We start from the raw sequence: 13,652 nt of genomic DNA on the forward strand, positions 1-13,652 counted from the left end.
ACAATTCACGAAGGGCGTGCCCAGAGGAAAATACCAAGACCCAAAACAATAAAGCTACGGCACAAGCCGATCAAAAGATTTTTGAAAAAAAACTCACGTTATCGTCGGCTGCAGATGTGATGCACGTGAACGACACGGAACGGCCGGACTCGATATCCGCTAATGCTGGTACCACGTGCGCACTCATGTCTGGTGTTACGATCACCTGATGCTGTAGACTCTTTGACCCCACCGTGTTCCTGGCCGTGCACGTGTAATTGCCCGCGTCCGTCCGCTGGACAGACCGCAAGCGCAAGAAGTTCATTGGCGCCTTGCTGCGTCCACCTCCTCCGCCACCGGCACTCGTGTCAGCCGTCACCACAACTGTAGACGTCCCCGACGACCACCTGCGACAAACGAAAAACAACCGTACAATAGTTAATATTAAAGTATAAGTCGATATTATTATGAACACCGTGGTTTAAACTGTACCTATCAGTAAATTATAACGAGTTTTGGAAAACATTAAGTTTTTGGCGCTTATCGTTAAACATTGACAATACTATACTGGCGTTTCGTTTCTTGACACGCGTTTCAGTAGTATATTTTCAATTCACTTTTTAAAAAAGTACCATATTATATTTCACAAGACAAAAGTTAAAAAGTCTAAATCATGGTTCAAATGTTATGGAATCGACAGTCATCAATACGTTCAATACGATTAAGTTAACTTCAACATTATGACCATATACGGGACGGACACACATTACACACATTCCACTCACATTTACGATCCAACGTTCCATTATAAGACGCCGACGTTTTAAGAATCCCTACAAAAATGTTTAACTCCCGAACTCCGTTTTAAAATACACACACATATTATATACACTATACAGACGTATCGTATGCACTAAACGTTCCATACGACCGATACACATAAAAAGCAGAGAGTATACTAGCTATTTCTGCAACAATGTTTTATTATAAGAGTCGGTGAAAACAACAGTAGTTGGTCAGTTTTTACTGTCTTAACATTAGCACACATCATCCAAGCTGGTCTGCGCAAACATCTTTTTATCATTTCAACGAGTATTTGACATCGTTCAAATGCAAAAGTTAAAACTATTTTGTATAACTCACAAAACGCAATTGTTTCCTTATTCCACTATCAAACTTGTTCTATCCACACATTTTCAAGCCTTACAGTTTAAGTATTCACTAGCATGATATCATTTAAATTATCTTTTTGATATTTATCTTAAAGTATTGCGTTGTATAGTACTATTATTTTGATTATAATTAACTCGTTTAATTGGAATATATTTAAGTAAAATAATTATTATATTACATGCACAATAAGTTGATGTTTACTACTTAAAATATATGGCATTAGTTTCGAACTTACAATAAGTATAAAGAATATGACGGTATATCAAACAGAATTTACTCAGTATCTACTATAATAAGAATAATATAAATATCTAGATACTTTCAAATTTCAATTGGTCCTTGGTTTCATGGTAGTGATGAAAGTACCATTGATACCCAAATCATATTTACAATACTATGGGATTCTTGAATTTTAATCGGTCCCTAATAAGTTATGCAGTAGTGTCATAGTACCCACACAGTTAATATACATAAATATGTAACTACAGTGTCCAAATGTTATGATACTTTTGAGTTTAAATCTGTTCCTAATTAGTTACGGTAGTATCAAAAGTACTGGTATTCAAAGCATATTGCTAAAATACGTAAGGTAGTCCTGAATTTCAATCGGTCCCCAACCGAAAAGATTAAATACAATAGTTTATGTTTTATTCTCCGACATTAAAGATTAGATCAACCTTACATTACAGTTAAGATTATACCAATATTCATAAACAATCGAAGAGGTACATATAAATTAGTAAGGCATGATTTTTTTTAACTCAGTTAATTTAAGTTAATTTGCTTTAAAAATAAAAACTTAAAAGTTGAAATTTAATAGAACTGTTGGTTAACTTAGTTAAGATAAAAATTGATACACGGCGTGTGAACTTATTTTTATAAAAGTTAAAATTTTTATTTTTGTAATTATGATTAGCCTACTTTATTTTTCCCAACTCAAAACTATACCTATAAGTAGTGTTTATATAATATTTCCAATTTTCTATACCCCCTAGTATTTCAACGAAGTTTTTTCGACACAAAAAGAACCAACAATTGTTACCAATCTAATAAAAATTTTATTTATACCTATATAATATTATTATTGTTATATATCACCCTAACAAAAACACTCCGCTATAGTCTGTGTAAAAAAAAAAAACGCTAAATATAAAAAAAAAAAAACTGCTTCTCTAAAAGTTGTGATATCATTTTAAAGGTAGCTAAGTCTTTTAGCAATAGATATCATTTATGTTAAATTAATCTGCTAAAAATTGATAGTAAAATCAATAGTAAAATCAATTTTTTAGCAGATTATTTTAACATAATTGGTATCTATTTTTCAAAAACTTAGCTACCTTTAAAATTAAATCACAAACTTTAGAGCCGTTTTTTTTATAGGTAGGTACTTAGTGTTTTTTTTTACACGGAGTATGGTGGAATGTTTTTGTTGGGATAACACTAATTTTTATTTGATACCTTCTCCTTATTATTTCGGGAACATATTGGTTTGACAATGATGTTTTTTTTGTCTGTTTTTCGGTTGCCATAGGTCTCGGATAGTAGTGTATTGAGATGCGGGTCGCGGGGAATATTATCTAATAAATTGTTGAAAATACGCTACAATAGTTTCTAGTTAAATTGGCTATAACTCTGTTGATATTCTTCAAAATTATTTGAAAAACTACACTATGCACTTCTACGTAAAATGTCAAATTAGATTACTGTATTTTCAAACTTCATTATTTTGCCACAAATTTGCTAGTCTTTCCCAAGTAACTTATTTCGTAAATCGTGTTGGTTGCTGTAATAATATATGGTCCGGAAGTTAAGTGTGTCTTGCCGATGTGTGTATTTGAAGGCGCTCTTTTCTTTTTATACTTAGCGCGACCCTACCGGAACGTTGGATACATTTTTAGACTCTATAAACCTCAATCGGTTATTTTAAACATTTTAATTTCTTTAAGATTAACACATACAACCCTTGTTGCAGTAGGTACAAAACAATTTTACTCGGCAATAAGCAAGTATATTATATTAAATTTAAGTATAATATAAATTATTATTTCTCACTATATCAAACGTAGGTGTAAAATTTTCGACCAATGTCAGTTTTTCGAAAACAATAAAACTATACTCTATACCTAAATTTCATTTTAGTTAAAAAATAGTTAACGGTAACCCAAAAGTAACTAGTTAAGTTAAAAAGTTAAAAATAACTTAACTTTTAACTTATTAAATTGTTGATATCCAGTCTTATAAATAAGTACTCGTTAACGGCAACATTTAGGAGCTCAATATTAAGATCGAGGGTATGGAATAAAGCACAATATCTCAATACCATATTAACTTAGCACGTCATCATAATATCATAACATTACGCATTAAACGAATACAAACGGAATTACGTTACATATTATCATTATATCGTAGTGATATAGAGCATAGGATTTGATCCCGTCAAAACATCCACAATTACCATAATTTTATATTTCAGAAAGCAACAATAAATATTACTACCAAGGTAAGCGTATTAAAGGTTATTATATATATATTCATATGCATTATGTTATATACCTATGTATAATGTAGGTGCATTATATTTATTAAACTATTCAACTTGTTTGTAACTTTATATTCATATACATATAGTAGCTATGTTTGATTAATGATTGGTCACAGACGCGCATTATCATTATCTTGTTTTTTAGTAACGCACCGTGTAAAATATTATCATTATTATTAAGTACAGACCATGCGGGTCAATGCGAGTTAAAAAATATAATATTTAATAATTAAAACTTCTGAGTTGTATTAATTAAAAATAACTAAATAAAACATGGTGCAGTATTTGGAGTTACAGACGAAGTTACCAATGTTTAATTTCTTGGATTCTATTCGATAAAAATTGAAAATGGAATTCAATAAACCGACAAACCTCAAACTGATCGACAATCTAAATAAAAATTATCAAATATTTAAACAAGAAGTAGAGGTTTACTTCATAGCACGTTAGGCAGGTGGTACATCTAATCAATTTTTTAGATACAGACGGTTTGAGATTTATTAACACGTTCAAAATGTAAGATACAACGTTAAAGGAATTTTCAAATGTTCGGAAGAATAAGGTTCCCATTACAAATACTTTACTAGGAAACAAGGTGAAAATTAATATATTTGATATATTTTATTCTGACCTACATTAACTTATAAAGTCATGTTCATTTGGAGAAGCTAAATAAGCGTTGCTTGTGCTGTGCAGACAAAAAGTACTTGACGTAAATGATAAAGATCTGCAGTCAAAATTACTCAGAAAAAGATTTTCTGTTGTCCAAATTAATTAAGTATTGTCAAGCGGTAAAACAAGCTGAGATGCATCGACGTGTAATTCAAAAATAAAATTCAAGTCTGGATCAAATTAGACCGAAAAAAGTGAAAAACATAATATAAAACATGAAGATCTTAGTTCAGGACCACAATAAATGTTTGTTTTAATTCGTTTTATCTGTGTGTACATTACTCATTGCTGCTAATAAATTATGCATTATTTAAATATATATATATTATGTTATGTTTAAGTAATAATTAAAATTTGTGAAATGGCCGTCAGGCGTTGATTTATACAAAATAAATAAATTGAAAAAGGGCAACAATTTAAATCAAAAGGGTGGGTCGAATTAAACAAAATAATGGTGCACACAGAAAACAGAAGCATAAGAACAAAAATCAATGAAATGTTGACAGTGTTACTGGTAAAAGTATGGATAATAATGTTAAAATATTTAGTTATAACAAATTTGCTAAATCTCATGGTATTAATGAATGCCCAGCACATAGAAATAATAATTGTAATACTTGCAGTAAACCAAACCATTTCGCAGTAAAATATAGAAAAATGGTTAGTGAAACTGATAAAGTTATAAGTGAACAGGAAAAAAGTGACACGAATAATAAATAAGAAAAAAGAGACTCTGATATAACTAAATATGGTCGCAAAGTAAAACAAGTGAATATATATGCTTATTATAGTTTTTTTCTAAATGTATGTACATTAAAAGCCATGGTGATCTTAATAATATTATGTCCTTTTTAATATATGTACCTAATTAAATTTGTTAATTCTTACCAATTTTTAGAATTTAATAGCACATTTAAATTTGTTGATTTGTTTCTCTTAATTTTGTATACTGTTATATTATATAAGTATTTTGTTTCAAATGCAATTTTTTATTATTTTTGTACTTAGGTAAATTATATTTAAAAAAAAAGGGAGATGTTAGGTATATACCTATGTTTATTATATTTATCAAACTATTAAACTGACTGTAACTTGACATTCGTAGATAGTATATTTTATGTTTGATGGTTACTGATGCGCATTATTACTATCTTGTTTTGTAGTTACGCACTGTGTAAAACATTATTATTATTATTATTATAAATCAGTATGTTGGTCCATGTGAGAAATAAAATTTTAATAATTAAAACTTGTGAGTAATATTTAATAAAAATAACTATATTATAAAACCCATTATATATGTCATAATAACCAATAGTAGTAGAATGCGCACATGTCAAAAATAAGGGGAAAAGAAACCACTAAACAATATTAATGACAAAAAAACACTATAAGATATATTATTTAATCGATACTGCCACCAGGATTTTTTATGGGGGTGTTTTAATTTTTATATTTAAATATGACATGTCAGGAGCTTTGTATATACTCATCAGCATTGTAGACATTGGTCTAAATATTAATAATATTAAATACCTATCAGAACCATGTAACATATTTGGTAGGAATCTGAATTATATAGATCGTATATTTTTTTGCATAAATACATCCGATGATGGGGGTCGATTCAAAACCAAGAACTATGCTTACTACCTAACCCTTACTATGCAACCGTTACATAGGAACCAACTGTGACATTTCGTGGCACCTTACGAAAGGATCATAAGTACCGTACTTACACACGTTGTCCCTTCATTAATTTATGACAGTTCGTCGAATCCTAAATTGAACAGATTTTAAGTTCCATTTTCATACAATATCTGTAAAAAATATACCTTAACCACTCCGTTCGTTTATGGCGTATCATTGACCCTCCTCTGTACTCGCGTATTTTCTCCATATTCCAAAAAATTTACCGTACTATAACTGTTCCCCCTTTATTTTATTCTATTACAGGATGTGTACTGTATTGTGTATCTACCTATAAGTGTATATTACATTAAATATGGCGATAACTTTACTGATAGTAAAGTTATATTATTGTATACAAATCGTTTTTATCATTAAGCGTCATAAACCAAAACAAATTATGGTCATTATTTCCATCTCCAATCTTCGGTTGGTTTTGTGTTGATGAACAGGTGTGTAACTATGTGCATGGTAATTTACATTTTTCTTCACTTTATTTAATTTGCATGGAGAAGTAAGTTCGACTAAATGGTGCACGATGAGCGCTCATAGTCTGAGGACAAATTGTGTCAAAGATAGTGTTATAATGGGTGATAAATATAATGGGTAATTTAAATAAGAAATATTAAAATGAAATGGTAAAAAAAAGGTATGACTGGGTAGTATCCGTTCATCGAAACAATCTTCATACTTTTGTAATGATTTACAGATTACTGACTCGTCATTAGCCGGCGAATTTTCTTAGGTTATATGAACATATAGAAATAGAGTACGATCATAAAAATGATTGCCATAGTAGTCAAGTTTTGAATCGCGAAGTAAAGACTAAAATATTATCAGATCATCTTTACATTTTTAACTAATATAAATGATTTGATTTACTATAGGTATAATAACCTAGCATGGATAAATCATAATAATTTAATTTGTGTCAACTCAGCTATTATTGTGATCTTCAATATATGCCACCATTAAGAATGGGGTAACTCAGGTGATAGTGTACTGTATAATATTATTACTATTCAATAATTTAATGTTCTTGTACACGGTGCTATATCGTGTTCGATTGTGTTAGTTTATGAATGTAGGTCATACGTTTCTAGGACCTGTAAAATATAACTTAGGAAACTTCATTTATATCGATTCAACAACACGATTCTCAAGACCGATTCAGGTAGTGAGAATAGCTAACCAACTACTCCTTAACTGGATAGGATTATGTGTAAATAACAACAGCCACTTGGTTTAAATTAACTAGGAAGGTTTGTTGCACTTTTAAAAAGCCGTAATACAGTGCCTACGTTTATTTAAAAGACTACCCACATAGTACTCGTATAAAAAACATTATACTATACATTTTGATAAAATAATTTTTTTATAGTTAATTATATTATTAAAATAGATCAACAATAATAACAACTCTGTACTGCTGGTACTAAAATCGTGAGTTGGTTGAATAAATTAACATATTAATATAATATAAAAGAAAAAAAACATTTTTAAATAATAAATCATAGTTATCCATTATAAAAAGTAGTTTTTCAATATTGTTTATTATTTGTTTTTTTTTCATTTAGTGAAAACGAGTATTGGGTTGAATGGTTGAAATGTGAAATGTATACTTTTAGCGGGGAACGTATTACACCCGTATTGACTATCGAAATGAAAATATAATATTATGACTACTAACAAATGACTCCAAACATCAAATTTTGAATCGCAATACCCTAAAAAGAAAAAATCTTAAAATTACTTGATCACATTATTTAAATGCATCGCATATAATATAGCGACCTTTATCTTTTTATTATCTCGAATATATTTTTCAGTACCTACTTGATTTTTTTTTAATTCTATTTTTTCAAGACGCGCATATTTTTAAAGTTACCTAAGGAAGTTACCGGAAGTTCCATTTACAATGGTTTATTAGAATTCAAAACAAAAAATATGAATGTATATTGGTTCCAGGTTTTGCTGTGTAAAATGATTGTATAAATTTATCTTAACTTTTCCAACAAATGGACCACGTGTGCCGAAGAAAAGAAACAAAAACGGACACGTTTTTCAACAAAATGACTGCCACTTAATGTTTTTTGTGATAACCTAGTATGTAATTTGATTGTTAAAAAGTGTGCACAATAAGCTGATGAAAACAAAATAATAGTTTGGACAGAAGTGAATAATATTATATTTAATTTTCCGGTTAATCGTGTTTACATTTGACCAAGTCCACAATGAACAGTATAATTTTATTATGGTGTTCACGTTAACTGCGGCTGATAAACTTTTTTTCGACCAGCTCTGTTTTAAATAAATAATGTTCAGAATAATTACAATAAAATTGCCTTTGAATGGTTCGATATTTTAGTTTTTACACCATATCTATAATAATACGTTCACGACGATAACAGATAACTCGTTTTGTTTTTATACTTCGTAGAATCCAACACGATTTGTTGTAAAATAGCGTTCAGCGCACTCATAAAACACATGTGCATACTTACCCTTTCACATTTCAAAAGTTATATAGTTTGTAATTTATTAAAATGATAATGCAAAATTATTAGTATTATCATTATTATGTCAATATTGCATTCAAATTCACATTATTCAGACGAAAAATTGCCTTTCTACATGTCACGCGTTAATATATTATTATTATCATACAACGTCCAAAATCACCATGGTCCCTCTGGGATATACTGGCATCGGTTGGCTTCATAGTTGGCACCACAACATGTCCGCGAACGCCGTAAACTCATCAATCAATATTATCGTTTTTATTTTTATTGCATAACTAGGTTCCTATCTATTTTATTCATTGTCTACGTTACTTTCACTACACTTCATACTAGGGGTATATTATATTGGAAGGGCAGAACCTACTCCTTCGCAACCTCCCTCCCTCCCCCCCGCGAACCATGAGTAGGCTCACTCATATACATCTTTAAACAATTAAAATTGTATTTAAGTTAATTTTTCCCTTATGAACTGTTTTTGTATACATTGATATCGATGAAATACAGAATATTACACTAATAACTTATAACAAGTTAAATGGTTAAGATATACATTAAACGATAGGGGTAACCAACGAAATTTGTTTGGTTGAATATACCTTTGTGGCGACGTAAAAATAATATTACGTATGCAGTATTGACTTACAGATGCGATCGAGTAGTGAAAAAATGTGTATCAAATACCAATAATGTTAAGATATGTTTGTGTGCGACCAAAATACTAAGTTAAGATTAGTTCGCACGTGCAACGTATGGAATTTCTTCGGAACTTCTGTGAAATTCCATTTTTATTATTTTTTATTTTCTATTATTGGCATTTTTAAACGCGCAAAATTCTTAAAATCCCGTATATATTTATGAGTGGTGATCGTTATAATTTATGAATTACTTCAAAGATATTTTATAATTTTAAAGTACCTAGTTATAGTTATAAACATTTATAATGATCATTTGGTTCAATTGTTTTGTTTTTGTCAATTTCATTGATTATCATATACCATCGGATGAATCGATCGTCCATCGATCGCCACCATTTTATGCGTAGACATTATAATTATATTGTGCTACCGAAAACTTTGTTATTCCCTACCACACACAACATAATATTTGGCTCGCAGTTATTAAATAATCCATTGTATCCGTAGATGAGTCATTGACAGTTTTTAAGGGGTGAGATTACCATACAATATACCATTTTAAATCCATAAAATATTGACGGGTCGTTATAATAACATTATATAGTATAATAAATTATGTTCCTGAAATTAACCGGTTACGTTGTTATCCATAGAGATGGACAAATCCAGAGATGTGGGATTTAGTTAGAGAGAGAGAGAGAGAGAGAGAGAGAGAGAGAGAGAGAGAGAGAGAGAGAGAGAGAGAGAAATAGAGAGAGACAGAGAAAGAGAGAGACAGAGAGTGAGCAAGTCAGTGAGAATGAAACCGGCACGGTTATTAATGCGTTATCGTTATCATCACTTGGATAGAGAACACTATTGGAATATACACCACTTATTATAACACACAAATAGATATAGAATAGTTTGTACGACTCTAATAGAATGATATAATATTAAACTATTTACACTTATTTGCCGTTGTATATACGCGTGACGAATACGGAATAAGTGATTGTCTACCATATTACTTAATATATTATACCTATATGGCATATACAATATACATCTTCTACTTACATTGTGTCGACGTATCGTATTCGTAACAAACACGTGCGTGACGCAATTTAGTACCAATGGCCTCCGATGGGGACGATGATGATGATGAAGAGAAAAAGCTCGAGTCTTATCGATTGACGATTTTTCAAAGTTCCCTAGCGCCAGACCGCCAATATAATGGGTAATTTCTCACTTCGTAGGAGTAGATAATCGACAAGACGTATTGGTCATATTATTGTTATTATTTTTATGGTGACTAATATGCTACAAAATCAACATGAATACAGTGCTTAAAATAAATGTACATTAAATAATATTATTATGTTGTACCTATATACTGATTATACCCATTATATGGCTTCATTGGATGGGAACAGTCTTATTAGTAATTGAGTATTATAAACATATACAATAGTAATAAACCGTAATGGTCATTGTGCATATAATAATTTTCTGAAAAAGTCTATAAAAAGGTATCAGTGATCAAAATTAAAAAACAAAAAACAAAGTATTAAGGGATGAATGCCTCTTCTATATTAGGTGCCTGTATTATGATTATTATAGGTACATAATACCTACATGGCTTTGTTTTATTTAAACATTTTGTCAAATACATTTGTACCTTTATAATAATATTTTTTTTTATTGGTCTAGACCCTGGAAAACTATGGTCATTAGCTAGGTATTGTAAGTGTTGTGGTCGGTAAGGTTGAAACGATTGGTATGGTTGGTACGGCTGTGGTTGACAAACACGACGTGTATGTGTGGCAAGGTTTTTGCAACTATGGACCCGTCTGGTCACCCATCCGGGAACTAGTAGCAGCGGCGTTGCTTACTCTCAATCAAATTGCATGATTGACGTCTGCAACTGCACCGCGCCGAGCCACTATATAATATTGTAATGCGATATTTAATACGACGGTAATCTTACGAACTCGACAAGTAAAATGTAACATGAAAAAATCAAATAACCATATACATAAACAATAGGTACACTCAGCTTACATGCCCGTTTTATGGCAATCGAAATTGACCGATTGGACGTCATGCGTATCGCACGTGACTATATATTATTGACACTCTCCTTTTCAGTTATATCAAGGAAATCTATCGATTTCCTACTCACACGTCCGCGACATAAAATGTGAGACACCATTCGAATATTAATAAATAATATCAACTCACTGGGACGTGGAAAAAATATTAGACAATATATTAAATTAATAAGTACCACCCACCGTATATATAATATAATGGGTAAAATAAAGGTGTTCTCCCTATACTTTTCTTTATTTTCGTTAGTCGTTACGCCGTCGACTTACACAGTAATATTTACCAAATAAAAGTCGTAGGTATGTGAAAAAAAAAAAAACATGAAATGTTATTGATAACTTTATAATAGCTATATACATATAGTATATCGGTATAATAATAGTGACCGTATACCATGATAATACCAACCCCAATCTAGACTTTTTTTTTTTTATGTGACGCACTCGACGGAGGTGCCGACTGCAGTTTGTGTAACGTTCAAACTACAACCGTTTAACGAACGACTGTCGAGCGAAATATTCTCTGCGGACGTCCTCGACACGTTTGCCGGGTCGTCATAACGTGATTGTGCATCGTATATAAAATGCGTCCTTACACGGAGGTCGCCGAATGCGCGCGTGTTTCGCGTTCAGCGCACGATCGCCGAATGCGCGCGTGTTTCGCGTTCAGCGCACGCGAAGATCAATTGGATTTTCTCGCACGCCGTCCGTGTTTCAATGCAACCAAATTGGTTATCCACCCCTGTGCCACCACCCGCGCCCCGACCGCCATTCCGGTCGTCTGCCCCAAGTTCAAATGCGTTCAATTCGATTTGACGGCTATCGGATTGTCACCGGCGGCGCCTGCCGTCAGCAGCTTACCCGCGATCCCCCTTATTTTATATTTTTTTTTTCACCCCCCTTCCCCCCAAAGCGACGCGACCGAATCCTTTCAAAAGCAAACGTTGTATAGAACTGTTTTATCTCATCATATACACGATATGCACATTATAATATACCTAGGTATGTATAATATCGTCGTCACTATGACCGTGTTCAGCGGTAGGTACACCGGCGTAGGTATATGGTTATTATTATATAACAATACAATTTACGCCCCGTGACATACTATCATTGTGTCGTCGTCGTCGTCGTCGTCGTCGTCGTGTAGTGTAGGTATAAGATTATTCAGGTACCTATATATTGCATTTATTGTATTGTAATAGTACTATCGTGTTCATACTTAGGGCGGAGCTCGGATTTTGTATGTAAACACGTCACGAATAAAGTCTTGGTGCATTTTTAAGGTAGAGCGATAACCCAACCTACAACTGCAGGGGCCACTATACGATCATAAATCTATTATATTGACGGGAAAGGAGTTGTATACAATCGATTAATCGCAGGCATTTTCCACCCGGACATTTCCCCCCCCCCCCACACCCCATTTTTTTTATAAGTTTACTATTTAATAATAGCTGTTATATTATAATATTTAATATGAAATTATTTTTTTGTCTAGTGTCTAATATTATCATAAACATAATTAAATTATAGATGTATATTTTTGATCAACTAAACTACTTGAATCAAATTCACAAGCAATTGTTAAATATCTACACTGGGTACAGTCCTTGAAAAAAAAATATAAATATGAACAAAGGTTAAAAAATATGTATTTGAAATTAACAAAGAATTGAAACAAAATGTTTTTTACAAAATGTATAATTTTTATGTCGGAATTTTTAGCCATGTATAAAATAATATTTTGTTTTATAGTTGTTAAATTTTTAAATTTTATTGTCTTAAGTAGTTCAGTTGATCAAACTCATACATTTATAATCTATCATCACAAAATATGTATTTTAATAATACTATACATAGTTTTTATTTTTTGACCATTATCCTACAGTTGTATGCATACCTACGTTTATTTCTGTTCATCCTCCGACCATATAGAAACTTGGATTGTTTTTTCCTAACTAATTGTGATTACTTTGACAGAATTTATACTACCTATATTAGGATTTATTTTATGGTTACCAAATATGGCTATCAAAAATAAACTAATTTTTACATAATGAATATTGTATAGGATGTTAATATTATTTTTGGGTTCAAACATCAAACTAATGTAACTTATTTAGATTTTTGAGCTCGACAATTGAATTCTATCGACTCCTGTTTAAATCATATCATCGTTATTTCTAATAGCGTTGTCGTTATTTGTTTTCTACTAGTATACTATTATGTTTATCGTGACATTAGGTATCTATTATTTTTTATTACTTGTTTCGCTGTCAATAGTTTTTCTACAATATTTATTTTACTTTATAGAGCACCTTAATAATATCATAAAAGTATATAA

At 31.2% G+C, this 13,652-nt stretch overlaps 1 protein-coding gene across 3 annotated transcripts in view; it reads right to left on the reverse strand.

The window, feature by feature from the left end:
* The window catches only part of LOC132935546 (cell adhesion molecule Dscam2-like), a 320,534-nt gene that overhangs the window by 123,958 nt on the left and 182,924 nt on the right, over positions 1-13,652 (reverse strand). For all 3 annotated transcript variants that reach the window (XM_061002141.1, XM_061002142.1, XM_061002140.1), the window contains exon 7: positions 98-386. In XM_061002141.1, the coding sequence (XP_060858124.1) occupies positions 98-386 (289 nt within the window). The remainder of the gene's footprint in view (positions 1-97; positions 387-13,652) is intronic.

Source organism: Metopolophium dirhodum, chromosome 1 (assembly GCF_019925205.1).
Source record: "Metopolophium dirhodum isolate CAU chromosome 1, ASM1992520v1, whole genome shotgun sequence".
Lineage (NCBI taxonomy): Eukaryota > Metazoa > Arthropoda > Insecta > Hemiptera > Aphididae > Metopolophium > Metopolophium dirhodum.